This window comes from Ascaphus truei, chromosome 14 (assembly GCF_040206685.1).
Source record: "Ascaphus truei isolate aAscTru1 chromosome 14, aAscTru1.hap1, whole genome shotgun sequence".
NCBI lineage: Eukaryota > Metazoa > Chordata > Amphibia > Anura > Ascaphidae > Ascaphus > Ascaphus truei.
This window is the reverse complement of record NC_134496.1, coordinates 58,267,751-58,289,698: the sequence shown is the minus strand read 5'-3', so window position 1 is coordinate 58,289,698 and position 21,948 is coordinate 58,267,751. Positions and strand designations below refer to the sequence as shown.

General features: G+C 42.8%; 1 protein-coding gene across 30 annotated transcripts in view; it reads right to left on the bottom strand.

Moving 5' to 3' along the window:
* DLG1 (discs large MAGUK scaffold protein 1) overlaps window positions 1-21,948 on the bottom strand; it is a 257,330-nt gene that overhangs the window by 19,968 nt on the left and 215,414 nt on the right. For 11 of the 30 annotated variants that reach the window (XM_075571142.1, XM_075571128.1, XM_075571130.1 and 8 more), the window contains 5 exons: window positions 20,717-20,893; window positions 19,439-19,508; window positions 14,654-14,753; window positions 10,076-10,117; window positions 9,535-9,570 (listed from right to left, as the gene is read on the bottom strand). In XM_075571142.1, coding sequence (XP_075427257.1) covers window positions 9,535-9,570; window positions 10,076-10,117; window positions 14,654-14,753; window positions 19,439-19,508; window positions 20,717-20,893 — 425 coding nt within the window. Of the gene's footprint in view, window positions 1-9,534; window positions 9,571-10,075; window positions 10,118-13,946; window positions 13,981-14,653; window positions 14,754-19,438; window positions 19,509-20,716; window positions 20,894-21,948 lie in introns of all 30 variants that reach the window. The other 19 variants (XM_075571137.1, XM_075571146.1, XM_075571136.1 and 16 more) reach the window with 7 other exon arrangements.

Here is a 21,948-nt window from a genome sequence, read left to right as displayed (position 1 = left end):
TTCTAACCGCTGTTTCTGGGACTCTACTAGTAATAATACAAGAGCCCGTGAGCAGTTAGACAGTATAGATTCCAATTTCTGGACGAATTCAAGAGAAGTAATGTGGTAGGAAAATGTATGTTCCCCTGTTCCCATGTTTCATTATAATGTCAGTGTCTGCACCACACACACACACACACACACACACACACACACACACACACACACACACACGCACACACACGCACACACACACGCACAGGGATCCATCCGGGAGGGCAAGGGTTAATAGTTGTATAGTGACAAACTGTGATTTATTTTACAGCGGTGTTACAGTATGAAACGGTTTAAGTGGTATTTGTGTATCTCCGGTTCTGGAACCGGATATTTTAATATGTCTGTGTTTTAACTTTAATATTGTATTCCAAGGTGGGGATTCCTTCACACAAAGGAATGCAAATGGTCAGGGGGGCGACCCAAAGTCTAGGAACCAAGTACTGATCAAAAGACTCTGCCACTGTAACTGTTTACCTGAGGGCGGAGAAGTATCAAACTGGAGTGGTTTGTAAGTGTTATATCTACACCTACAAACAATGAAGATCCTGCCAGATACTTCATCTGGTAGACTGGTCGTCGCCCCTGATTTAATTATGGGGCTACAGAAATAAGACCCTCAGAGTCCCAGTACGCATGGGCTAACTAGCTGGGGGGCATGGGTTAAACTGTGTTTCCACGTTAGGGATTGGATACAGATAATTGTTCACCAATAGTCTGTATTCAATGTTAAGAATAGGGTTACAAAGGTATATAAACTGTGTCAACCCTACAGTTTTTGTTCTTCTGATATCACCTTGAATGTCACCGGATTGCTGGAGAATTGCTAGCTGATACTTCTCCATTTCCCAACCCTAAGTAAGTGTTACCTTCTTGCCTGTTAATTGAACTATATTGCTGTGTTCACCTTTTTAAGGAATAAATATATTTTATTATATCTTAGCCTCGTTCAGTTCAACCCAGATATTTGGTGTTTGTTATATCTTGTCATAAGTTACTGTGACAAGCTCTATAATTAACTGGTGGCAGCGGCGGGATTGAACTGAACCTGTATTACAGTGTACTGTGAGACCCTGTAATATAGTGGGAACTCGAAGGGAATTGCGAGTTCCTGGGACTAAAGATATTGAACACACAGTAGTGCAACAGTTAACACAAGTTGTAACACAACCTCACTGCTGCGACCGTGAACCATGAGCGAGGCTGAAGGCTCATCCAACACGAGGACCCGAGCTCAGCTGAAGGACAAGTGCCGTGAATATGGACTGCACTATGAGAACCAGGAGGTCGCAGACATGGTTGACGCAATCGGTGACTATGAAGCCCGGCTTGCAGAGCCTCAGGATACGGCTCAGCATGCCCTTATACAGCCACCCGGAGATCAGGGAAGGAACCCAGTGCCGGGGTGGCGGAATCTCGGGGAGGGAACGAGTGCACCTCCCGGGAGCAGTGCAACAGGAGGGGTACTGGTTGCTGCGGCTACCAGTCCGTTCACCCCTGAAATGTTGGCACTGATTACTGCGTGGGGTGACAGAGGGACACCGGAGGAGCGGCTGCAGTTTATCACTATGGCAGTGAACAGACCCGCTTATTGCCCCCCCTGTCCAACCCAACAACGATGAACTCAAACTGGATCAGCACAGTCTCACCAAGTTCGTGGAAGGTACCGATCAGATCGACAGTTTTCTAAAGAACTTTGAAACACAGTGTCGGCGGTACAAAGTGCTTCCCCAGCATCGGGTTGCACGTTTGGACCCCTTACTGTCCGGCTTGGCTAAGCAGACGATGATGGCGCTTCCAGATGAGTATGCTGATGACTATGACCACCTGAAAGAACTGTTACTGTTTCAGTACGGTTTTATCCCTGAAGCCTACCGGGGTAAATTCCGGCAGGAAGAGAGGCAGCCCCTGGAGTCCTATGTTACCTACGTGACCCGCATGGCTTTGTACGGGATACGCTGGGTGGAGGGCTATGAGGCACGGACTTACCAACGCCTGCTGGACCTCATCTTTCAGAAGCAGCTCATGCAGCAGTGCCCGCCGGCTTGGGTGTACGACAAGAAGCCCAAGACTTACCAGGGGCGGCGAGGGTTGCAGACGACTATGTGGCCAGTCGAGCCCTGATGCCCGCCAAAGCAGTAGCCAAGGCGGCGGTGGTGACGGCCCCGGCCAAAAAGTCTGCCAATACCCCTCAATGGACTCAGAGGCCGCCTGCGGGCAGCAGTCCACCGAAGGCGGGGGAGCTCCGGCACGAGCGCCGGTGCTACAACTGCAACCGCCCTGGTCACATCAGACCAGATTGCCCGGAACCCCTGCGTTCCGGCGGACCCCATCAGGGGCAACGCACCCCAGCTGCAAAGCCGGTAGCCCGCGTGCGGGTGGCTTCCACCAAAGATTCCGGACCGGTCATGGAACCAACTCCCAGCGAGACGTCCCATGCCACACCTGTCCCGGTTTCATCGGTGCCTACAGCCAGGAGCGGAGGACATCTCAGCGCGGACCTGCAGCAAACGGACGGCCGGAGCAGACATCTCACCCCGGTCACAGTCGGTGACCAGCAAGCAGTCGGCTTGATGGATTCAGGAGCTGCAGTGACCCTGGTCCGACCTGATATGGTCCGGCCAGAGGAATTACTCCCAGGCCCTGGGATACAGATCACTGTGGCCGACGGAGAGCCACGTTTCCTGCAAGTGGCCAGAATCTTTTTGGATTGGGGGGAGGGCCAGGGTGTGCGGGAGGTGGGGGTTTTACCCGGTTTGGATGCTGAAGTTCTTCTTGGCAACGATCTGGGTCCGATGACCTGCACCTACGACCGAGTGCCCAAACCCACTGCAGTGGCGGCGGTTACCCGGAGCCAGACAGCGGCAATGGCGGCGGCGCCAGTCCCTCAGCCTTTGGGACCAACGTTAGCGCAGGTCGTAGAGGAGCCCGGGGGAGGTAAGCCAGGTTCAATTGCAACCACAGACTGACTTACTGTTCCCCCTCACCCTTCCCCATTCTCCGGACAATGACATGACTGGGGGGTGGCCAGAATTAGGAGCCCAGTTTAGGGAGGCAGTGAAGACAGACCCTACCCTGGCCGGCATGAGACTTTGGGCGTCCGAATCTCAGGCAGGGGAAGGCACTGAGCAATGCCTATGGTATAAGGGACTCCTGTATAGAGAAGAAGGGAACCCATGGATAGAGGAGGGATTGACCAGTAAGCGACAGCTAGTAGTGCCCCAGGGGTACCGACAGCAACTGTTACGGGTAGCTCACTCTATTCCGTTAGCGGGACATCAGGGGGTCAACAGAACGCGAGCCCGGTTATTACAGCGTTACTACTGGCCGGGGGCATCTCGAGATGTGGGCAATTTCTGCCGCTCTTGTGATGCCTGCCAGCGAGTGGGTAAGGCGGGCGACCGTGTGAAGGCACCCCTGAAACCCCTACCGATAATAGGGGAACCCTTCCAGAAAGTAGCGATGGATCTTGTAGGACCCCTTATAATTCCTAGCAGGTCAAGGAAGCGCTACATCCTCACGGTGGTGGATTTTGCCACCCGGTACCCTGAGGCGGTAGCGCTTGGCACCATAGGGTGCTGAACATTTTTTCTAGGGTAGGTTTCCCTAGTGAGATCCTAACCGATCAGGGGTCGCAGTTCATGAGTGAACTGTTACATTGTCTCTGGGATGCATGCGGTGTACAGCACCGGCGCACTACCCCTTACCATCCCCAGACAAACGGATTATGTGAGAGGTTTAACGGTACCCTGAAGCAGATGCTTCGGACCTTTATAGAGGCGGAGGGGAAAGACTGGGAGATTCATTTACAGCACTTGCTGTTTGCCTACCGAGAGGTACCGCAGGAATCTACAGGCTTCTCCCCCTTCGAGCTACTATATGGCCGCAGGGTACGTGGACCTCTGGACCTATTCCGTGAGGGATGGGAAGGGGAGGCTACTGCTACTGATGCTTCAGTGATCCAGTATGTAGTAGATCTCCGAGACCGGTTAGAGATGCTCATGGGGGTGGCCCAGGACCACCTCAGGGCCGCTCAGACCAAGCAAAAGCAATGGTGTGACCGGAATACCCGTAGCAGGGAATTCATCCCATTACAGTAGGTGCTTGTTCTCAAACCCACTCGGGAGAACAAGTTGATGGCTGCCTGGTCGGGACAGTACCCGGTTATCCGAAAGGTGAATGAGTACAATTACGTTGTACAGGTAGAGCCTGAGAGGCATAAGACATATCACGTCAATATGCTGAAAGAATACAGAGCACCGAGTATGGGAGCAGTAATGGCCATTTGTAGCCCACTGCTGGAGGATCCGGCGAGCAATGCTCTGCCTGATCTCCTAGGGGAGGCTAGGCAGGGAAACACTGTGGAGCAGGTAGAGATAGGGGCACAGTTGAGTGCTAGGCAGCAGGTAGAAGCCAGGGACATGCTAGCTAAGTTTAGGGCCCTCTTCACTGACATGCCAGGGACCACACATCTCACAAAACACCCAGTGCATACAGGGGATCTGCAGCCACTGCATAAGCACGCTTATAGAGTGTCAGCAGAGGTCAAGACCAGTATGGAAAGGGAGATAGAGGAGATGCTGACCCTAGGGGTAATTACTCCATCCCAGAGTCCTTGGGCAAGCCCGGTAGTTCTATTCCCTAAGAAGGACAAGACCACCCGGTTTTGTGTGGACTACCGCTTGCTCAACGCTGGGACGGTGTCAACTGCCGACCCCATGCCCCGCATTGATGAGTTACTGGATGAACTAGCGGGGGCAAAGTATCTGACCACTATGGATTTGAGCAAAGGCTATTGGCAAATCCCACTGACCCTGGAGGCTAGGGAGAAGTCAGCATTCATCACTCCAAGTGGCCTCTATGAGTTTTTGGTGATGCCATTTGGGATGAAGAATGCCCCGGCTACCTTCCAACGCCTGGTCAATAGGTTACTGGAAGGGATGCAGAGCTATGCCAGGGCTTACGTAGATGACATCGCTATCTTCAGTAATTCCTGGGACTCCCACTTAGGACATGTAGCTGAGGTGCTGGATAGGATCAGGGAGGCTGGGCTTACCTTCAAACCCACTAAGTGTATGGTAGGGATGGCAGAGGTCCTGTACTTAGGGCACAGGGTGGGTGGAGGGCACCTCAAACCAGAGCCAGCCAAGGTAGAAGCCATAGTTCAGTGGCTTGTTCCAAAAACCAAGAAACAGGCGATGGCATTTTTGGGCACCGCAGGGTACTATAGGAAGTTTGTCCCACAGTACAGCGCTGTGGCCAAACCCCTGACTGATTTGACTAAGAAGCAACTGCCGGTGCTTATCACCTGGACTCCTGCCTGTGAAACTGCTTTCCAGGCACTGAAAACTGCGCTTGCTGGGGCCCCCATGCTGGGCTGCCCCGGACTATACCAAACATTTCCTTATACAGACTGATGCCTCTGACTATGGCATTGGGGCTGTGTTGAGCCAAGTGGGGGACAACGGTAGAGAGCACCCTGTGGTGTACCTCAGCCGAAAACTACTCCCCAGAGAAGTGGCCTATGCCACCATTGAGAAAGAGTGCTTGGCCATTGTGTGCGCACTCAAAAAACTCCAGCCCTATGTGTATGGCAGGGCTTTCACGGTCCTCACAGACCACAACCCCCTGAGTTGGCTGCAGAGGGCATCAGGGGAGAATGCCAAGTTGCTAAGGTGGAGCTTGGCCTTGCAAGAGTTTGAGTTTACTATTCAGCACAAAAAGGGTAGTGAAAACAGCAATGCTGATGGACTCTCGTGTCAGGACTATCCCTCTGAGACTGAGTTCGTTAAGGGTGCCAGCAGTGCCCCACTCCCCGTTAGGGCCAGTGGGCCACAGATCACCCATTAAGAAGGGGAGGTGTAGAGGGAGAGGGGGGTTGGCCCGGTATTAAAGGGGTTGCACCCCATATGGCCACCCCGTGACCTCACCAGGGAGGCAAGGGGTTAACTGGACTGCGGTCCAGGAATGTGGCTTACACCTTGTCATGTCAGGAAAATGTATGTTCCCCTGTTCCCATGTTTCATTATAATGTCAGTGTCGGCACCACACACCCACACACACACACACCTGGATCCATCCGGGAGGGCAAGGGTTAATAGTTGTATAGTGACAAACTGTGATTTATTTTACAGCGGAGAATTTTGTGTTAAAGTATGAAACGGTTTAAGTGGTATTTGTGTATCTCCGGTTCTGAAGGTCGCAGCAGGCTGAAACTTGGATCATATGATGTCCCAGTTAAGATCTGGAAAGTTTGGACCCGCTGGACCCAATGGAACCGGATATTTTAATATGTCTGTGTTTTAACTTTAATATTGTATTCCAAGGCGGGGATAAAAACCCGCGCAGATTCCTTCACACAAAGGAATGCAAATGGTCAGGGGGGCGACCCAAAGTCTAGGAACCAAGTACTGATCAAAAGACTCTGCCACTGTAACTGTTTACCTGAGGGCGGAGAAGCATCAAACTGGAGTGGTTTGTAAGTGTTATATCTACACCTACAAACAATTAAGATCCTGCCAGATACTTCATCTGGTAGACTGGTCGTCGCCCCTGATTTAATTATGGGGCTACAGAAATAAGACCCTTAGAGTCCCAGTACGCATGGGCTAACTAGCTGGGGGGCATGGGTTAAACTGTGTTTCCACATTAGGGATTGGATACAGATAATTGTTCACCAATAGTCTGTATTCAATGTTAAGAATAGGGTTACAAAGGTATATAAACTGTGTCAACCCTACAGTTTTTGTTCTTCTGATTTCACCTTGAATGTCACCGGATTGCTGGAGAATTGCTAGCTGATACTTCTCCATTCCCCAACCCTAAGTAAGTGTTACCTTCTTGCATGTTAATTGTACTATATTGCTGTGTTCACCTTTTTAAGGAATAAATATATTTTATTATATCTAAGCCTCGTTCAGTTCAACCCAGATATTTGGTGTTTGTTATATCTTGTCATAAGTTACTGTGACAAGGACAAATACGAATTCTCAAATTACTCAGTACAATATTACAACGCAATTCTTTTGGCTGGGCTGCTGACTTATCACAGACCTTCCTTTTAGTTCCCAACTTAAATTGTGTTTTAAATAAAAATACTTACAGGTGCCCGATTTGAAAAAAATAAAATAAAAAGCATCAATTACCCAGATGAGACTCCTTAAACAAATCAATGGAATTCGTTCATTTTGCTGCTAGGAGGAATTAGCCCTTTAAAAGACCAGACGTTTCCATTTCCTATGGCTATATTTAAAGGTAGCTAGATCAGAACCGGGGACTTATAGACATGTAAGCCTGAAATCAATAGTGGGGAAGTTACTTGAATGTTTGGTACGGGATTATATTCAGGAATGCCTAATGGATAACACAATTATTAGTAATAGTCCGCATGGATTTATGATGGTTAGGTTGTCCAAACTAACCTTTTAGTTTCTTTGAGGCAGTAAGTAGGATTTTGTACCAGGGAAATGCAGTTGATGTGGTCTACTCAGTGATTGGTACTGGGACCCCTGCTTTAACTTGTTTATTAATGACCTTGAGGTTGGCATGGAGGGCAAAGTCTCCATCTTTGCTGATGACACTAAATTGTATAAAGTAGTAAAATCAGAGCAGGATGTAATTTCTCTCCAGAAGAACTTGGATAGACTGGAAGGTCTATGGCAGATGAGGTTAATACAGATAAATGTAAGGTTATGCATTTGGGGCGCAAGAATAAAAATGTGACTTGCAAATTGAATGTGGCAAAATTAAGTCAATCCTTGATGGAAAATGATTTAGGAGTGCTTGTAGACAGCAGGCTTAGCAATAGTGCCCAATGTCAGACAGTAGTTACAAAGGCAAATAATATCTCATGTAGTATTAACGGTGTATGGATGGACTGAAACCAAGCATAATTATGCCACTGTATAAAGCATTAGTCAGACCACACCTTGAATATAGAGTACAGATTTAGCCACCACTCCATAAAAAAGGCATTATGAAACTAGAAAAAGTTCAGTGAAGAGCCACCAAATTAATAAAGGGGATGGAAAATCTGACTTATGAGGGAAGGCTAGATAAATTAATTTGTTTACATTACAAAAGATGCGTCTGAGAGAGGATATTGCAATAGACAAATATATTCGGGTCAATACAATGCGTTTTCAAAAGAACTAGTCATCCCAAGGGCAGCACAAACGACACTGGGTCATCCCTTAAGGTTGGAGAAAAGGCTATTTCACCAGCAACAAAAGGAAAGGGTTCTTTTCAGTAAGGGCAGTTAAAATATGGAATTCTAAACCCATGGAGACTGCGATGGCAGATACAATAGATATCTTCAAATAAAGGTTGGTCATCTTTTTTAGAAAGGAAAGGTATACAGGGATATACCAAATAAGTAAACATGGGAAGGATGCTGATCCAGGGCGAAATCGGATTGCCAATATTGTAATCAGGAAGGAAATGATTTTTCCCCCCCCATGGCCATGCTTATAGTGCGCGCGATAGCGACGCGACGGATTACGTCACCCGCGAAAGTTGTATTTCGCGTCGCAAGCGACCTGGCCATTGATTGGTTAAGAGGCTGTCACGTGGCGACAGCCTTTGAAAAATCAAATTTGACCGTCGTACAAATTTCGCGCCGCCACATTGCTCCCGTCGTGCTTACTATAAGCGCACGCGACGGCGGCAATACATTTGTTTTGCCGCGACGTCGCGTCACCGGCACTAAGCGCAGCCTTATGAGACATCATTGGATAATGTTTCACTGGGGTTTTCTGTTTGCCTTCCTCTGGATAAAAGTACTGTAAATACAAATATAGGATAAGTTTCTGTCTACATTTAACATAGGTTGAATCTGATGGACATGTGTCTTTTTTCAACCACATCTATTATGTAACAGCAGCAGACAAGATTTATTTTTAATTTTTTGCAAAGGTGAATGTACCTTTATTAGAGGGTTGAAATCTAGAATTGGGATGTATGTGTTGGCTATGAGAAAACACAAGAGGGCACATGTACCTGCTAAATTTATATAGATTGTTTTATTAGACCATGTTTCTTAAGTACCACTTTATCTACCTTTGAAAATGTCATTACGCCAATTTTTTTATGTTATGGTCGTTTCTTAATTTCAGCAAGCTAGTTTGCAAAAGATAAATAGGCACATTTTATTTTAATACTGTTCCTTTAAAAAAAAATGCCACAAATCCGAAACAAAACACCATGCAGCTGTGAAGTGCAACATCTCAAATTATTCATGCAAATGAACCCACAGACAGAATATACTTTTCAAACCTCATTTTATGCGGTCAAGAATAAACAAGATCTGAAACAATGATTGCTTTTAAAAGATAAATCACCAGAAATCTAATATGCATGGAAAGCTATTATTCTTGTGCCAAATGATCCAATTCCGATGAAACACCCAAAAATGAAAGATAGTTTTCAAGATTATGTCCTAATTTTTTCTGAGGTATAAAAGTATATAATGCCATTAAAGTAAGAGATATTAGTAGAATAGACCTTGTGAACATCCATACTCATCCGTAATCAAGATTACTTTCATGTAAGATAGCAGTGAAAAGAAATTGAAAACAAGACAATTTCAATATGTGTACTTCAGTGCGTTTCATTTTTAACAATGGATAAACAGAAACATTAGGCAAATTAAAAAGAATAGGTGAATTCACACTGTTACTTTATAGAGATGGTAATTTAGATCTATATATCTATCTCAAAGTCCCCGCAGAAAAATAAACAAATATGAAAAAAGGGACAAAATGGAGCAAAAGAACAAGTTTTGCAACCACGAGTCTCTGATACACAAGACTCCTCCCCCCCCCCCCCCGGATATATACATTTCTATTGCCCGTTATAGTGATGGATCATTCCAAATATTAGTTTAAGCTTTGAAAAAAATATTAATATATGTACAGATTCTGACAAATCTTCTGCAACAAGTGTTGCAAGTAAGGTTACACCAATTAAAAATGAAGCATATAAAAAGTCTTACAGTGAAAGAACAAAATGAGGAGTTAATAGAAGCAAGAAAGTAAACACTTACGGTAACTACTTTCACTATCGCTGGCATTAGAGGTTACATGTTCTGAAATGCAACATAACGGGAAAATGAGGAAAACAAACATTACATAACAAAAAAAAGAAAATAAATTAAACTGCAAGAAAGAGACAGCTTAACACGGCTAATAATATATATACATTTTTTAAAGGGTTAAGACTTGCAGGATTCTAAACAAACATCTGAAGATTACTGAACTTTACAATGAATACAGAAAACAAGGAGCTGGGGGGGAGAGATCATCTCAACACCTAAAAACAAGGAGCTGGGGGGGGGGAGAGATCATCTCAACACCTAAAAACAAGGAGCTGGGGGGGTGGGATCATCTCAATGCCAAAAAATAAGGAGCTGAGGGGGGGGGGGAATCATCTCAATGCCTAAAAACAAGGAGCTGGGGGGGTGGGATCATCTCAATGCCAAAAAATAAGGAGCTGCAGGGGGGGGGGGGGGGGGAATCATCTCAATGCCAAAAACAAGGAGCTGGGGGGGTCACCAGAATACCTAAAAACAAGACTTAGCAATGCAGTTCTCATAGTGTACAACGTTATATATTGATTGAGGTTTAACCATCTATCACTCTTAGATTATGGACATTGTACAGTACTGTATACCGGTTACTTTCCTCATTAAACTGTCATAGCGGCAATCGCTGTACTCACAGAACTTAATTCAATGAGAGTTTGTGATATGGTGCCCAGATTGACCCCCAGAACCCTCATCTACCTGACCAGTTATGGGAAAAGCAAGAGTGCCACAAAGTATCCATTACACAGATAATTAGCCATCCATATATGACTGACATTTTTTGATAAACGTGCCTTGCCCTTTTGAGGATAGCTTAAGCTTATAGAATATAAAAGTTACAGTAAGAGTTTGGAACTGTAAAGGGATTCACATTCTTCTATAATGCACTAATCTGTACAGTATATCCCATAAAAACTGCACATTTTTACACTTTTTACTCTTCTGTTACACAAAAAGCTGTTTGGACCTGTGAATAAAAATAATTAGCATATACAGTAGGAACCAAAGAATATACATTTCTAAAAAGTCTATATGCGGCATAAAGTTTGTATGTATACAAAATGTAGACGGAAACAAGGACTACATTACAACAATCAATAAACAGTTTAAAAACTATAAACATACTGTAGAATGACTGTTTATAGGCATCCATTAAATTCTCACATTTGTACTGTAACCCTACAAAGCAAATGAATGATCAACAGGGTTGGGTCGACCCTAGAGTGTAATATTTATACCAATCTCTGATCTACCATTAGTGAACAGCAGTAAAAATGTATTATACAAACACATTTGTTTTTAACTTTAAGAATCAGCCATTTCAAACCATTAATCTGACAAAAATACTTCAGTTTTAACTAGCGTTAACTGAACTGCAACACTGTGCTGTTAGTCATTTTCTAAATTGAATATTCACGTATTTTTCAGCTCTCTTCGTAGAGTCATTAAAGACAGACAGATTTAATTTAATTGTTGGTATTTGCTGTTCCAATTAAGAAAGCAAAATATATGCAACCTGTGTTACATTTGCCCACTAATGATAGTTCAAAAATGTTTCAAATCAAAATGAGTGTTTCTACATGTGGATTACATCTGCACCTCAGCATCTCTCTGGTTATGATAGTTTATATCCCCGAATGTAAAAATAAAAATGGAAGCTATACGTGTATATTATAATATATTATAGAGTCTGGATTTCAATTAAAGCGTCAACTGTAAAATGCATTTAAAGGAACACTTCCATCCTTCAAGACAAAACTGAAATATAACAGATTACTGTATAGCAGCTCTCCACGATTATTTTAGCAGTGCACTCCTCTGGTACAAATGGATTCTGTCCAAGCTCTATGGATCTAACTAAGGCTGAATCCCCGCTGAGCGCGGGTGTCCTGCTTGTATGCGCGTGTGGGGAAGGGGGGGCATTGCGGGTAGTTGAGCGCGCGGGTAAGTATAGTTTTTTTGTTTACCTAGGCACCGATCGCGGGTGAACGTGTGTGCCCGCGCACGAGCGTCGCGCGCACCGCATGAGCGGGGACTTACATATCTCTATATATGTAAGTAAGCGCTGCCCGCTCAGCGCTAGCGGGACTCAGCCTAATGCTGTTTACAGATGACTAGAGGGAAAGTGGAGCTGAAAATACCGGGGAGCTTGGAGAGGCAACCAACACACAGTTTATCTTTAGGTTTCTCTTCCAAAGTCAGTAGATAGTCTCTAAAACCAAAATAAGTAAAGTTACTTTACTACTGCTTAAAGCAGCAATCCGGGCTATAAAGAAACATATATATTTCAATTTACCCGAACTGCAACGTCCCCTGTAGCATATCGGTGGCACCCTAACATCTGGGGACTTCCCTGTTCAGGAGCTACAAGCCCAGGGTGATCTAGTACAGCGGTGCACCATCTGGGGGGGCAGGAGACTTTCTAGGGGGGCGCGGGCGGTTACAGAAATCCCATGCTCTTCCCCACAGCATTTAAATAAAATGCCGGTGGAGGCGTGAGGCCTCTGTAACTCACTTACTTGCTGCCAGCCGGGTCTAGCACATCAGGGGACCACTGATGAGCTCTAGGGTACAACCAGGTTCAGATAAAATTAAATCTCTGGGGGTTTGCTGCTTTAATCTCCCCAGAGTATGCAATTATTGTATTTATGTACAGTAGGTCCCCGCTTCTTGGCAATCCGCTGTAACGGCGGTACCGAAAAGGGGGCCATGTCTGTGCATGCGCAGAATGGGGAAGTCAGAGGTTGCGCATGCGCAGTACGGGCGGTTGCTGAGGGTGCGCATGCACAGAACGAAGGTTGCGCGTGCCGAAGGGGGGAATTGCCGGTTTGCGCATGCGCACACGACGAAAAACGCCGGTTCCGCTTTCTGGCGATTTTCGCTTTGCGGCAGGCCCTTAGAACGGAACCCCCGCATGCCCGGGGTCCTACTGTATCTCTATATTCATATATAGCACTCACAGTGTACTCAGCGCCTTACAAGAGAGAGGAAAAAAAATAAAATAGTACAGGTAATTATACTACAATAAGTGCAACAAAGTCAGACTGTATGGAAGAAAATCCTTGCCCCGGGGTTCTTACACTGTAAGTGTGTGTGACATTTGTAACAAACACAAGGACGCAACTATAGAAACAAAATATTTTAGACTGTTCCCGAGTGTGTTGTACGCAAATAATAATCCATGAAGCCCAAGCATGTGCCCCTGGCAGGATTACAGATTGCAGGCTTTTCATGGAACTACAGAATTCTAAAAGTAAAAAAGGTCACAAAGTTTCCGCTGCTCCAATGTTGCAACCAACAAGAAGGTTCTTACTGCAAAGTGCTGATTCCTTAGCCCTGAAAGGTTTAAAGAACAAACATGCTTTCTTTCAGCACATCTACAATAAATGGGAATCCTTTGCAGGATTTATTTACTGAACCAGAGATTAAAATCAGTAGAAGGAACCTATACGATTAAAACCTCCACAAAAAAACAACTATACATCATAACTTGCAAATATTTTTTTCTGGATGGCCAACAAAGCGGCTAGAAATTAATTCTAACATTTAGTCTTTAAAACACTGAATAATTGCATGTTTATTTTTACTTGCGGAAGATGGTCTGCTTCTATCCTGGTTATAAATTAAACACAACGAGTGGATTTCAAAGTAAAACAAAATTAGAAAGAAAATAAATAGTTGAAAATTAATTTTTAAAAAAAGGCAATATTAAAAAACCTCCCAGTGCTAGCAGTCAGGTCAATTTCTACGTTCTGCAGAGATACAAATGTGCGATGAATAAGAAACTTGGTAGATTTGGAGCGGATAAGTAATTTTTTTTTAGGTCACTTACTCAGGCCTTTTGATCCCATGTCGTCAGGGATCTCCTGTGGAGAGTAGTCCCAGAGAGCAATAAAAACAAAAAGATAATCACAGAGAGAACAGTTGTCAGTAATATATAAAACAGGCGCCACGGAAAGACACATCTCCAAGTTCAGCAACAGGTAAACACGTTTCATGGTTCCACAGACCATTCCATTCAATAAACTTAATCAAAAAAGGCTTCAATGAACCGACTGCTGAAGTGTAACCAATGTTTGACAACTTTAAGTGCTGTAATCACAGGATAATCCCCCCCCACTCCCCCACTTGAAACTGTGGATTTTTCATGCGAAAGGAATATATATGCATTGCAAAATAGTCCAAGGAAATGTAAAGCTTGAAAGATTGGTTACAAGTAGCACATTGTTTGTAAGACATTACCTTGCATATTCCAGTGCATACTTTATGGAAAGTGCTAGCCTTATAATGCCCTCCATTACACAACCTTCCTGCACCACTGCCAACCTGAAGCAAACCATATCTTTCTTTCCAAGGATGCACTGTAGTATTGAGGTAATTTTACTTGATTTATGTGTTTTTTAAGAATTTGTATTAAATTGGGTTTAAAAAAACACTTAAATAAAATGTTACTGCTCTTGGAAATGCCTCCATTGTAACACCCTTCTACAGACTAGCAGGCCTTTCTAGAGCTTGTTCCACTGGATTCCACATACTTACGGTCAACATCACTGGTTTCCAGCTCACTCTGGTCCTTGTTCTTGTAGAAGGGAAATTTTCGGGAAAAGAGGTTCTTTTTACGCTTGTCATTGAATGACTGCTGAAGAAAAGGAGGGGCAAAACAAAGGGTGTCTAATGTCTGCGTGTACAAAAGCCCCACCCTAGCAGCTCTGTGGGTGCTGACCAATGTAACCACAGGATGCAGCTTGCATTCAGGATTTCTCTTATCAGAGTAAGTGTGTTTAAGCAATCTGTAATGCTGTGCTCCATTAGGGCAGCAGGACGTTTAAAGAACAGGCAAGCGCTGCATTTGTTATAACAACGCAAAGACCCTCAACAAGAAACAAAATTTTACAAGGACAATGTGATTTTAAATCTCTTTGATGCTAATGGATAACGACTTGTGGAACTCATACTAAGTGGAGCAAGTTGTTTAAAATAACATAGAATAAAAGTTAAACAATGATGATTTCTAGTTGTAATGAGTTGTAAGGCACAGTCATTTACAGCAAATATGCTGGGGTCCTTGTGGAAGTTAAATGAAAATAGAAGACGCCAACAATCGCCTGCAAATTACAGTAATCTATAAAAGAAAACAGAATATCCTGAACGTATAGAACAATCCAAGAAATAGTTGTCTCAAAATGTGTAACTAATAACACTTATTGTATTTGTAAAGGTACATCTGCATTCTTCACAAAATATCCAGATAATAAAATTAGGGCACAGGGGATTTGTGGCGCAAAACAAAGAAAATGTGCAACGGTCACTAAGTGACCAAAGAACTGGGCCATTTTATAGCAAAATGCTTACTTATTTTGCTCTCGCACCAAAAGTATAAAAATATATAATTTGATACGATAGGGCAGAAGACACCGACAGAAGCAGTTTTACTTTTAATCTAAAGAAAAAGCAATTATGCAGGGATGGGCAGCCCAAAAGCACTTCAGTGGATGCATTTATCTATCTGAACAAGCCCACCATTTCCCAATAATGGGGAAAATAATCAACTCGATGCAGACGCATCGTAATATTTTCTGTGATCAGAGTTTCAAACATCTGAACCTTGCTTGTGTATCTGACTATATGGGGTTTTTAGACTTTATATAAAAGTAAATTTTGAGGATCTCACATGGAGCAGCTTGCAAGCATTACAGACCCTTCCACTTCAATGGCAGAGTGCCATTTTATACTACATATCTAATGGTGACACGTCAGTTCCACAGAGAGGAAAAAAATAGATTTTAGTGATCTATTAGTGCCACTTGTGGTCCAAAAGAAGTACAGGAAGAGAAAAAAACAAAAAAACACAAAAGGAGTGCGAGTAGCAGAAGAAATGTGTACAATCCCTTCCCGGTGAAAGGGACCAGTAAGTTAGTTAGGTCATCATGTCTATCTTCCAACAAGGGGTTGAGGCAAAATAATGTGGGGCATTCACCATCCTTATTTCTCCTTACACAGGCAGACATTGGTTGTCATATTGTAATTTCAATGGGTTTCATGCATTTAAGATAAAAAGGAGAAGTCACTTATGCCGCTGATTAACCAAAACGGCACATGCTTTAGAAATAGTTTAAAGATATTTTGACTCTTAATTGTGTGTGGTTGTCATTGCACTTTTTTAAGTGGAAGTGCTGATGCCAGAAAGAGAAGAGGGAAGATAAACAAAAGACTTCCATGCTTTTTCTTAGGGTCACAATGGCTGTTCCCATGGTTATGTTCATTCTAGCCATCTTTACCATGTACAAATAAATGAATGCTTAGTGAAGGAGAAAAGCAGATTTTGTGGCAATGTCTGAAGCAGCTTCCAGTAAGGCCGCGCTTATAGTGCCGGCGACGCTGACATCAGGCCGCGCTTAGAGTGCCGGCGATGCTGACGTCATGCTGCGGTCGCTGGAAAAATCAAATTGAAGTGACTTCCAGCGATCGCGACCAAGCCGTCGCACCACTCCAATTATAAGTGCACGCAACGGCGTCAATACATTTGTTTTGACGTGATGTTGCGTCGCTGTCACCATCGCTATAATCGCGGCGTAAGCCTTCAAGCCGTACTTTTTTTAAACCATACATATAAGTATAGTTTTTTAAAGTGTGGCTAAGGGTTTAAATGATTACAGGTGTGAAGGTTTCTATCATCAGTTATGCGTGAATGCAGCTTTAAAACAAAAGTACAAAAAAAAAATGAGGGTATAAGATATCAGAAAGTGGGGAACAAAATAGCCTAGAAAAAGATGTGTGAAAGCAGAAACGTAATATACTCGTGAGAGAGGTTATTGAAGAAAGGGAAATGCAGTTTTCCATCAATGGCAAGCGTAGTTTGTATTTTAACTCATTCCATGCATTTTTGGGTGCTGTGTTAATACAAAGTGTGTGTTCACACTCTGTTATACAGTCAAAGAACAAGGAAGGATAGGACTCAAAGTTAATTCAGTTAAATAGTTTGCAGTTTTGTCATGGCATGCATTCATTTTGCAACATACAGAGAAGAATTATTTTTGCGCTCTTAACAATTCCCTAAAGATTTTCTTTAAAACTCTGACACAATAATATGCATTGTTATGATCACACTTAATTTGTGTAAAAAAAAAAAGAAAATCCCCTTTAGGGGGTTATTCATTGAACTGCGATGGTGCCAATCTGGGCATTATTGCACAGAAGCTACCATTGACTTCAAATGGGAGTTTTGGCTCAATATTGCCCCGATCGGCACTATGGCAGTTAATGAATAACCCTCAGTGCATTACAGCACATCATACACCACATGTCCCTTCTCTGCCAGCCCATTCCCAGCAAGCCTCCCAGCATTTAAAGGTGCAGTCCCTACATGATTGGAAACGGATAATTTTGTTGCAATATGTTCCAGCTGTTGGAGAAAACTTAATGTAAAATATATCTAGCACTGCAATTTTTAGAAGTTCTTCTGAATTATAAACCCAGCTCTAAAGTTGCCGCAGGTTTAGTTGGAAACGATACTAAAATGCAGTACGTGTGTTGCATGTTCATTACAGATAGAATGTTCCATTGTATTTATTGCTCTGTTTATATTGAAAAGCTATTACACATCTACAAGGTATAAATAACTCGTAGCATTATAGAGATATGGAATTAATAAGTTTTTTTATTGTACAGCTCTAATATTTGTAGATATGTTTTAGGACTGCACCTTTTTGGCATAATTGCAGATGTCATTTCAGGTGTGGCCTGCAGATTAGCACATACAGTACAGCAAATAATCTTTCGCTTCCTGCCCCATTTACTTGGGGTTGCCTTAAATCTGAAACATAGCGTGTGTTTCAGAGTGGTATTAATGGAGGGGGTGTCACCTGCACTTAGATTTACTATTTCATATGTGGTGCAATGACCGTAACACTAGCGGGTAGAGAGGGAAGTGGGGAAGGGGGGGGGGGGAAGAGAGAGGGGGAGAGGAAAGAAGGGGGGTGGGAGGGGAATAGAGGTCTCCATCCAGAGAAAAGCAGATGAAGATGATTATGGCTGTTGCATGTATTTCACATGGGAGCTGCTGTGTGGCATGCATGACTATGACAATGCCTGATAGCAACCATTGAATTATAAAAAAAATTGAGAGAAGTGGGCTCAGCAAGATTTTTCTAAAGGCAACATGCATTTTTCTACAATGTAGCATTTTCTACATTGGCAACAATAGTATAACAACCGTAGTATGTTACTTTGTAATATCAATTGTGGTTAGATCAACTAGCATGAGGTCCTCCGCACATACTGTAAGTAAATCTCAGTTTACACCTTATTTAGCTAAAAGTACTTTGTGAAGATTACATTTGATAATGTAACTTGCTATTTTTTTTAATAAATCAACCAAGTACAGACATTTAAGGTTAGAATATGAGCGCAAACCCATTAATACACCAACTGCATGCTAAATAAATACTATTTAGATAGAGTATATTTATACGTACATGCATTTTTTTTAATACACAGAAAAAAGCCTTTAATATTTGTAATCATGTCTGTTCTTGCAATTTCATATTTTTTGGGGGAAGGGTAAAATATGGTCTAAAAAATACGACAGATCAAGATATTGAGTAAACATAAACATGTCTCCCATTCACAATGTTATTCAACACATTGCTTTGCAACACATTGAAGGCCCCTCTATTTCTGAAGAGGGGTAAAGTCCAAATACCTGCCAAAGTTTATTATAAATTTTTGACTGTCATGGACAGGGGGTGTCTGATTTGATGTTCCTTTCTTCTTTCTGGAAAGGAACCAATTTCAATTTGTTCTTAGAAACCACTAATGCAGATTTTGCTACATTCTGTCACATAAATAATTGTATCTTCTCTAAAGCACTTTATATGTATCTACAGTAATATAAACATTAAGCCAGCTTCACTGTTCTTTATAACGTGATGTGTAGCAAATATCTCAATATGCTGCACTAACATTCTGAGGTACAATATACTGGAGTTTGTTGTCTTATTACCAGAACAACGCTGTTTTAATACCTCTATTTCTCTACCACAATTTTATGATGGGGTTATGGAAAGCTGAAATCCCGGATTTCAACATTTATTAACAAAAATAAAAAGTACAATGGCTTTTCAAACCTTTGAAGAACTACAAGAGATCATGAGGACACAATGACCCACAATTATTTGTGTTTTTAGCTGGAGAAACACTTTAGGCAACATGCTGGGAAAGTTAGAAAAAGCAAACTAAGCCCACAGAAAGCACAGAGGATTCTATTCACATGCACAAGACCTAATGCTGCGGGTAGGTCACCATAAAGTGTGTACTGGAACTCACCCCTTTGTCACCTCTTGTTTTAGAATTGAACTTTACAGTCTTTAACCGAGCTCGCTCTTTCTTTTCAACTCTGTTGAGAAAAAGAACATTGCAATGCCTCCTTCCTACATCCTTTTTTGTTGGATAACCAATACACTTGGTAAGATTTAGGGGCCTTTTATAGTAGCCATCATAACCCGCTTATCGAGGTTTTTTTTAGCAGTTATCGGCCAAAAATAGCTACAGCGATTCAGAAAGCCTCGATAAGTGGGCGGCGAAAGCATTAAACGGTCATTTTTTACTTTTGTCCAAAACGCATTGCCAGGTGTGCCGCGGTAAGCCCCTTATCGCCAGTTTTGAAATTCGTGCAATCCTAGTAGCCTCGATTAGGTTATCCACGTGACCAGGATATTTAAATGCATAGGAGATACCGGCACCCCATAATGGGGCCTGCATCTCGGAAAGCAGGGGGTCCCCGGACCTGAAATCAACGTGGTTCTGCTCCAGAGACCCCCTGCTCATGTACACTAGTATTAACATTTTTATTAAAACCTTGCGATCGCTGGTGAGATAGGCGCAGGGAGAGGCAGCTCTATATGCATCTAGGCCAGATCGCTGCAGATCGCCACGGGTGAGAACTTTTGAGATAGGCGAATATCACATCGCAGCTCCTCGTAAGTTTTGGGGGCCTAATCTAGTAGCCTTCAGAAAAAATATCAGAGGCTTTCTGAATACCGTGATAAATACACTGAAAAAAAATGGCGGCGTAACAGGCCAAGCGAGACATTTATGACGGTTACTAGCATAGGCCTCTTAGTCTATGAAACCAATGCAGAGCTAAAGGCTATGAGGTCGTGGAAAAAAGTCAAACAAACTGAATTATATTTTTCCAACCATTACTACAGAGCCATTTTATTTTTCCTCAAAACAAATCTTCAAATGACAATTATATTAAAATTAAAAGGAGGACACAAATACGAGGAGTGTTAGGGCTCAGGTCTCTTGAGTTGGAGAGTGATCATCACAGCACCAAGTAGTAGATTACAAACACTTAAAGTTAATTTTAAGTTACATTTGATGGTTATTTTATTATAGTGTGAGACAGTAAGGAAAGGCTACATGTACAGATTGTGCAACGTTAATTTTGACAGTATGCTCCCCATCAAAAGATATGCAACGCCATTAAAATGTGTATTTTAATGTATTTATAGGTGACTGGCAGGGCACTATACTTACTAATTATTTTTCAGAACAGATACTTGTAGCACCGTTTTGGTGTGTGCACGTTGCTGAGCATACCTGCGCTTACTGGGAATGACTCCAATTTCATCGCTTTCTCCATCTGGTGTTACTTGCCGCGCTTGCCACCATTCATCGTCAGAGGCATTAATAACATGCAGAATATCCCCAAACTTGAAGTTTAGCCCCTGGCTGGGAAGGCCACTGTCTTTAGTCTTGTCGTAATCAAAAAGGGCCCTAAACAAGCAGAAACATAAATACAGTTATTCCTATGCCAGGAGTGCAACATCTGTCCTCCATGGATACCCATACAAAACAAATATCTAAACCACACGTTATTACTTTCATAGCAATCTAGAGAGTTGAGTTCTATCACCGTCATTTATTTAATAATAATTACACCAAGTAACAGATAAAGATGTGTGGAGGTCAAAATGATTGGACATGTATTTTAAAAATAAATGTGCATAATACAGTATAGTACTTTTTTGATGAGGGGATTATTATGTGGAAGATTTTAAGCCTTCTATACTCTGTGTAATGATTTACCCCACTCATCTTAAACATCCCCTTGAATGGTATGCTCTGGGGACATTATTAATGTTAAAATATATTAGAAGAGATTTACCAGCAATGATCCATTTGTGATGTCACCCAGGACACAAAGTATTCCATAGCGCAGGAGTGGCCAACTCCAGTCTTCAAGGACCACCAACAGGTCAGGTTTTCCCTGCTTCAGCACAGGTGGCTAAATCAGTAGCTCAGTCAGAATGACTGAACCACCTGTGCTGAAGCAGGGATTATCCTTAAAACCTTACCTGTTGGTGGCCCTTGAGGACTGAAGTTGGCCGCTCCTAGCATACTGTAGTGTATTTCACGAGTTGGTATGTTACAAATACAGTAAAATGTAACACAAGCCGAGGACAATTATACAGTATATCATTTTCTACCACTATGCTATTCAGGCATAAAAGGAGTTCAAACAAACTGTCTTCTTTCAGTGTAGTCTTATTTTTCAGTTTAATGATGGAAGAAATCAGTATTACATGGGCATATCCAGTAAAGGGGAGAAATTCAAGCTGGACCAAGATTAAATACTTCGTATTGCAAGGTTTCTGGTAAAGGGATTTAAAAAATATTTACTCTGCTTATACAGAATGGCAAAAGGATTGCAAAAATCAGAAATTGTATTGTATTGTATGTCTTTATTTATATAGCGCCATTAATGTACATAGCGCTTCACAGTAGTAATACATGTGGTAATCGAATAAATAACAGATAATATAAATAAC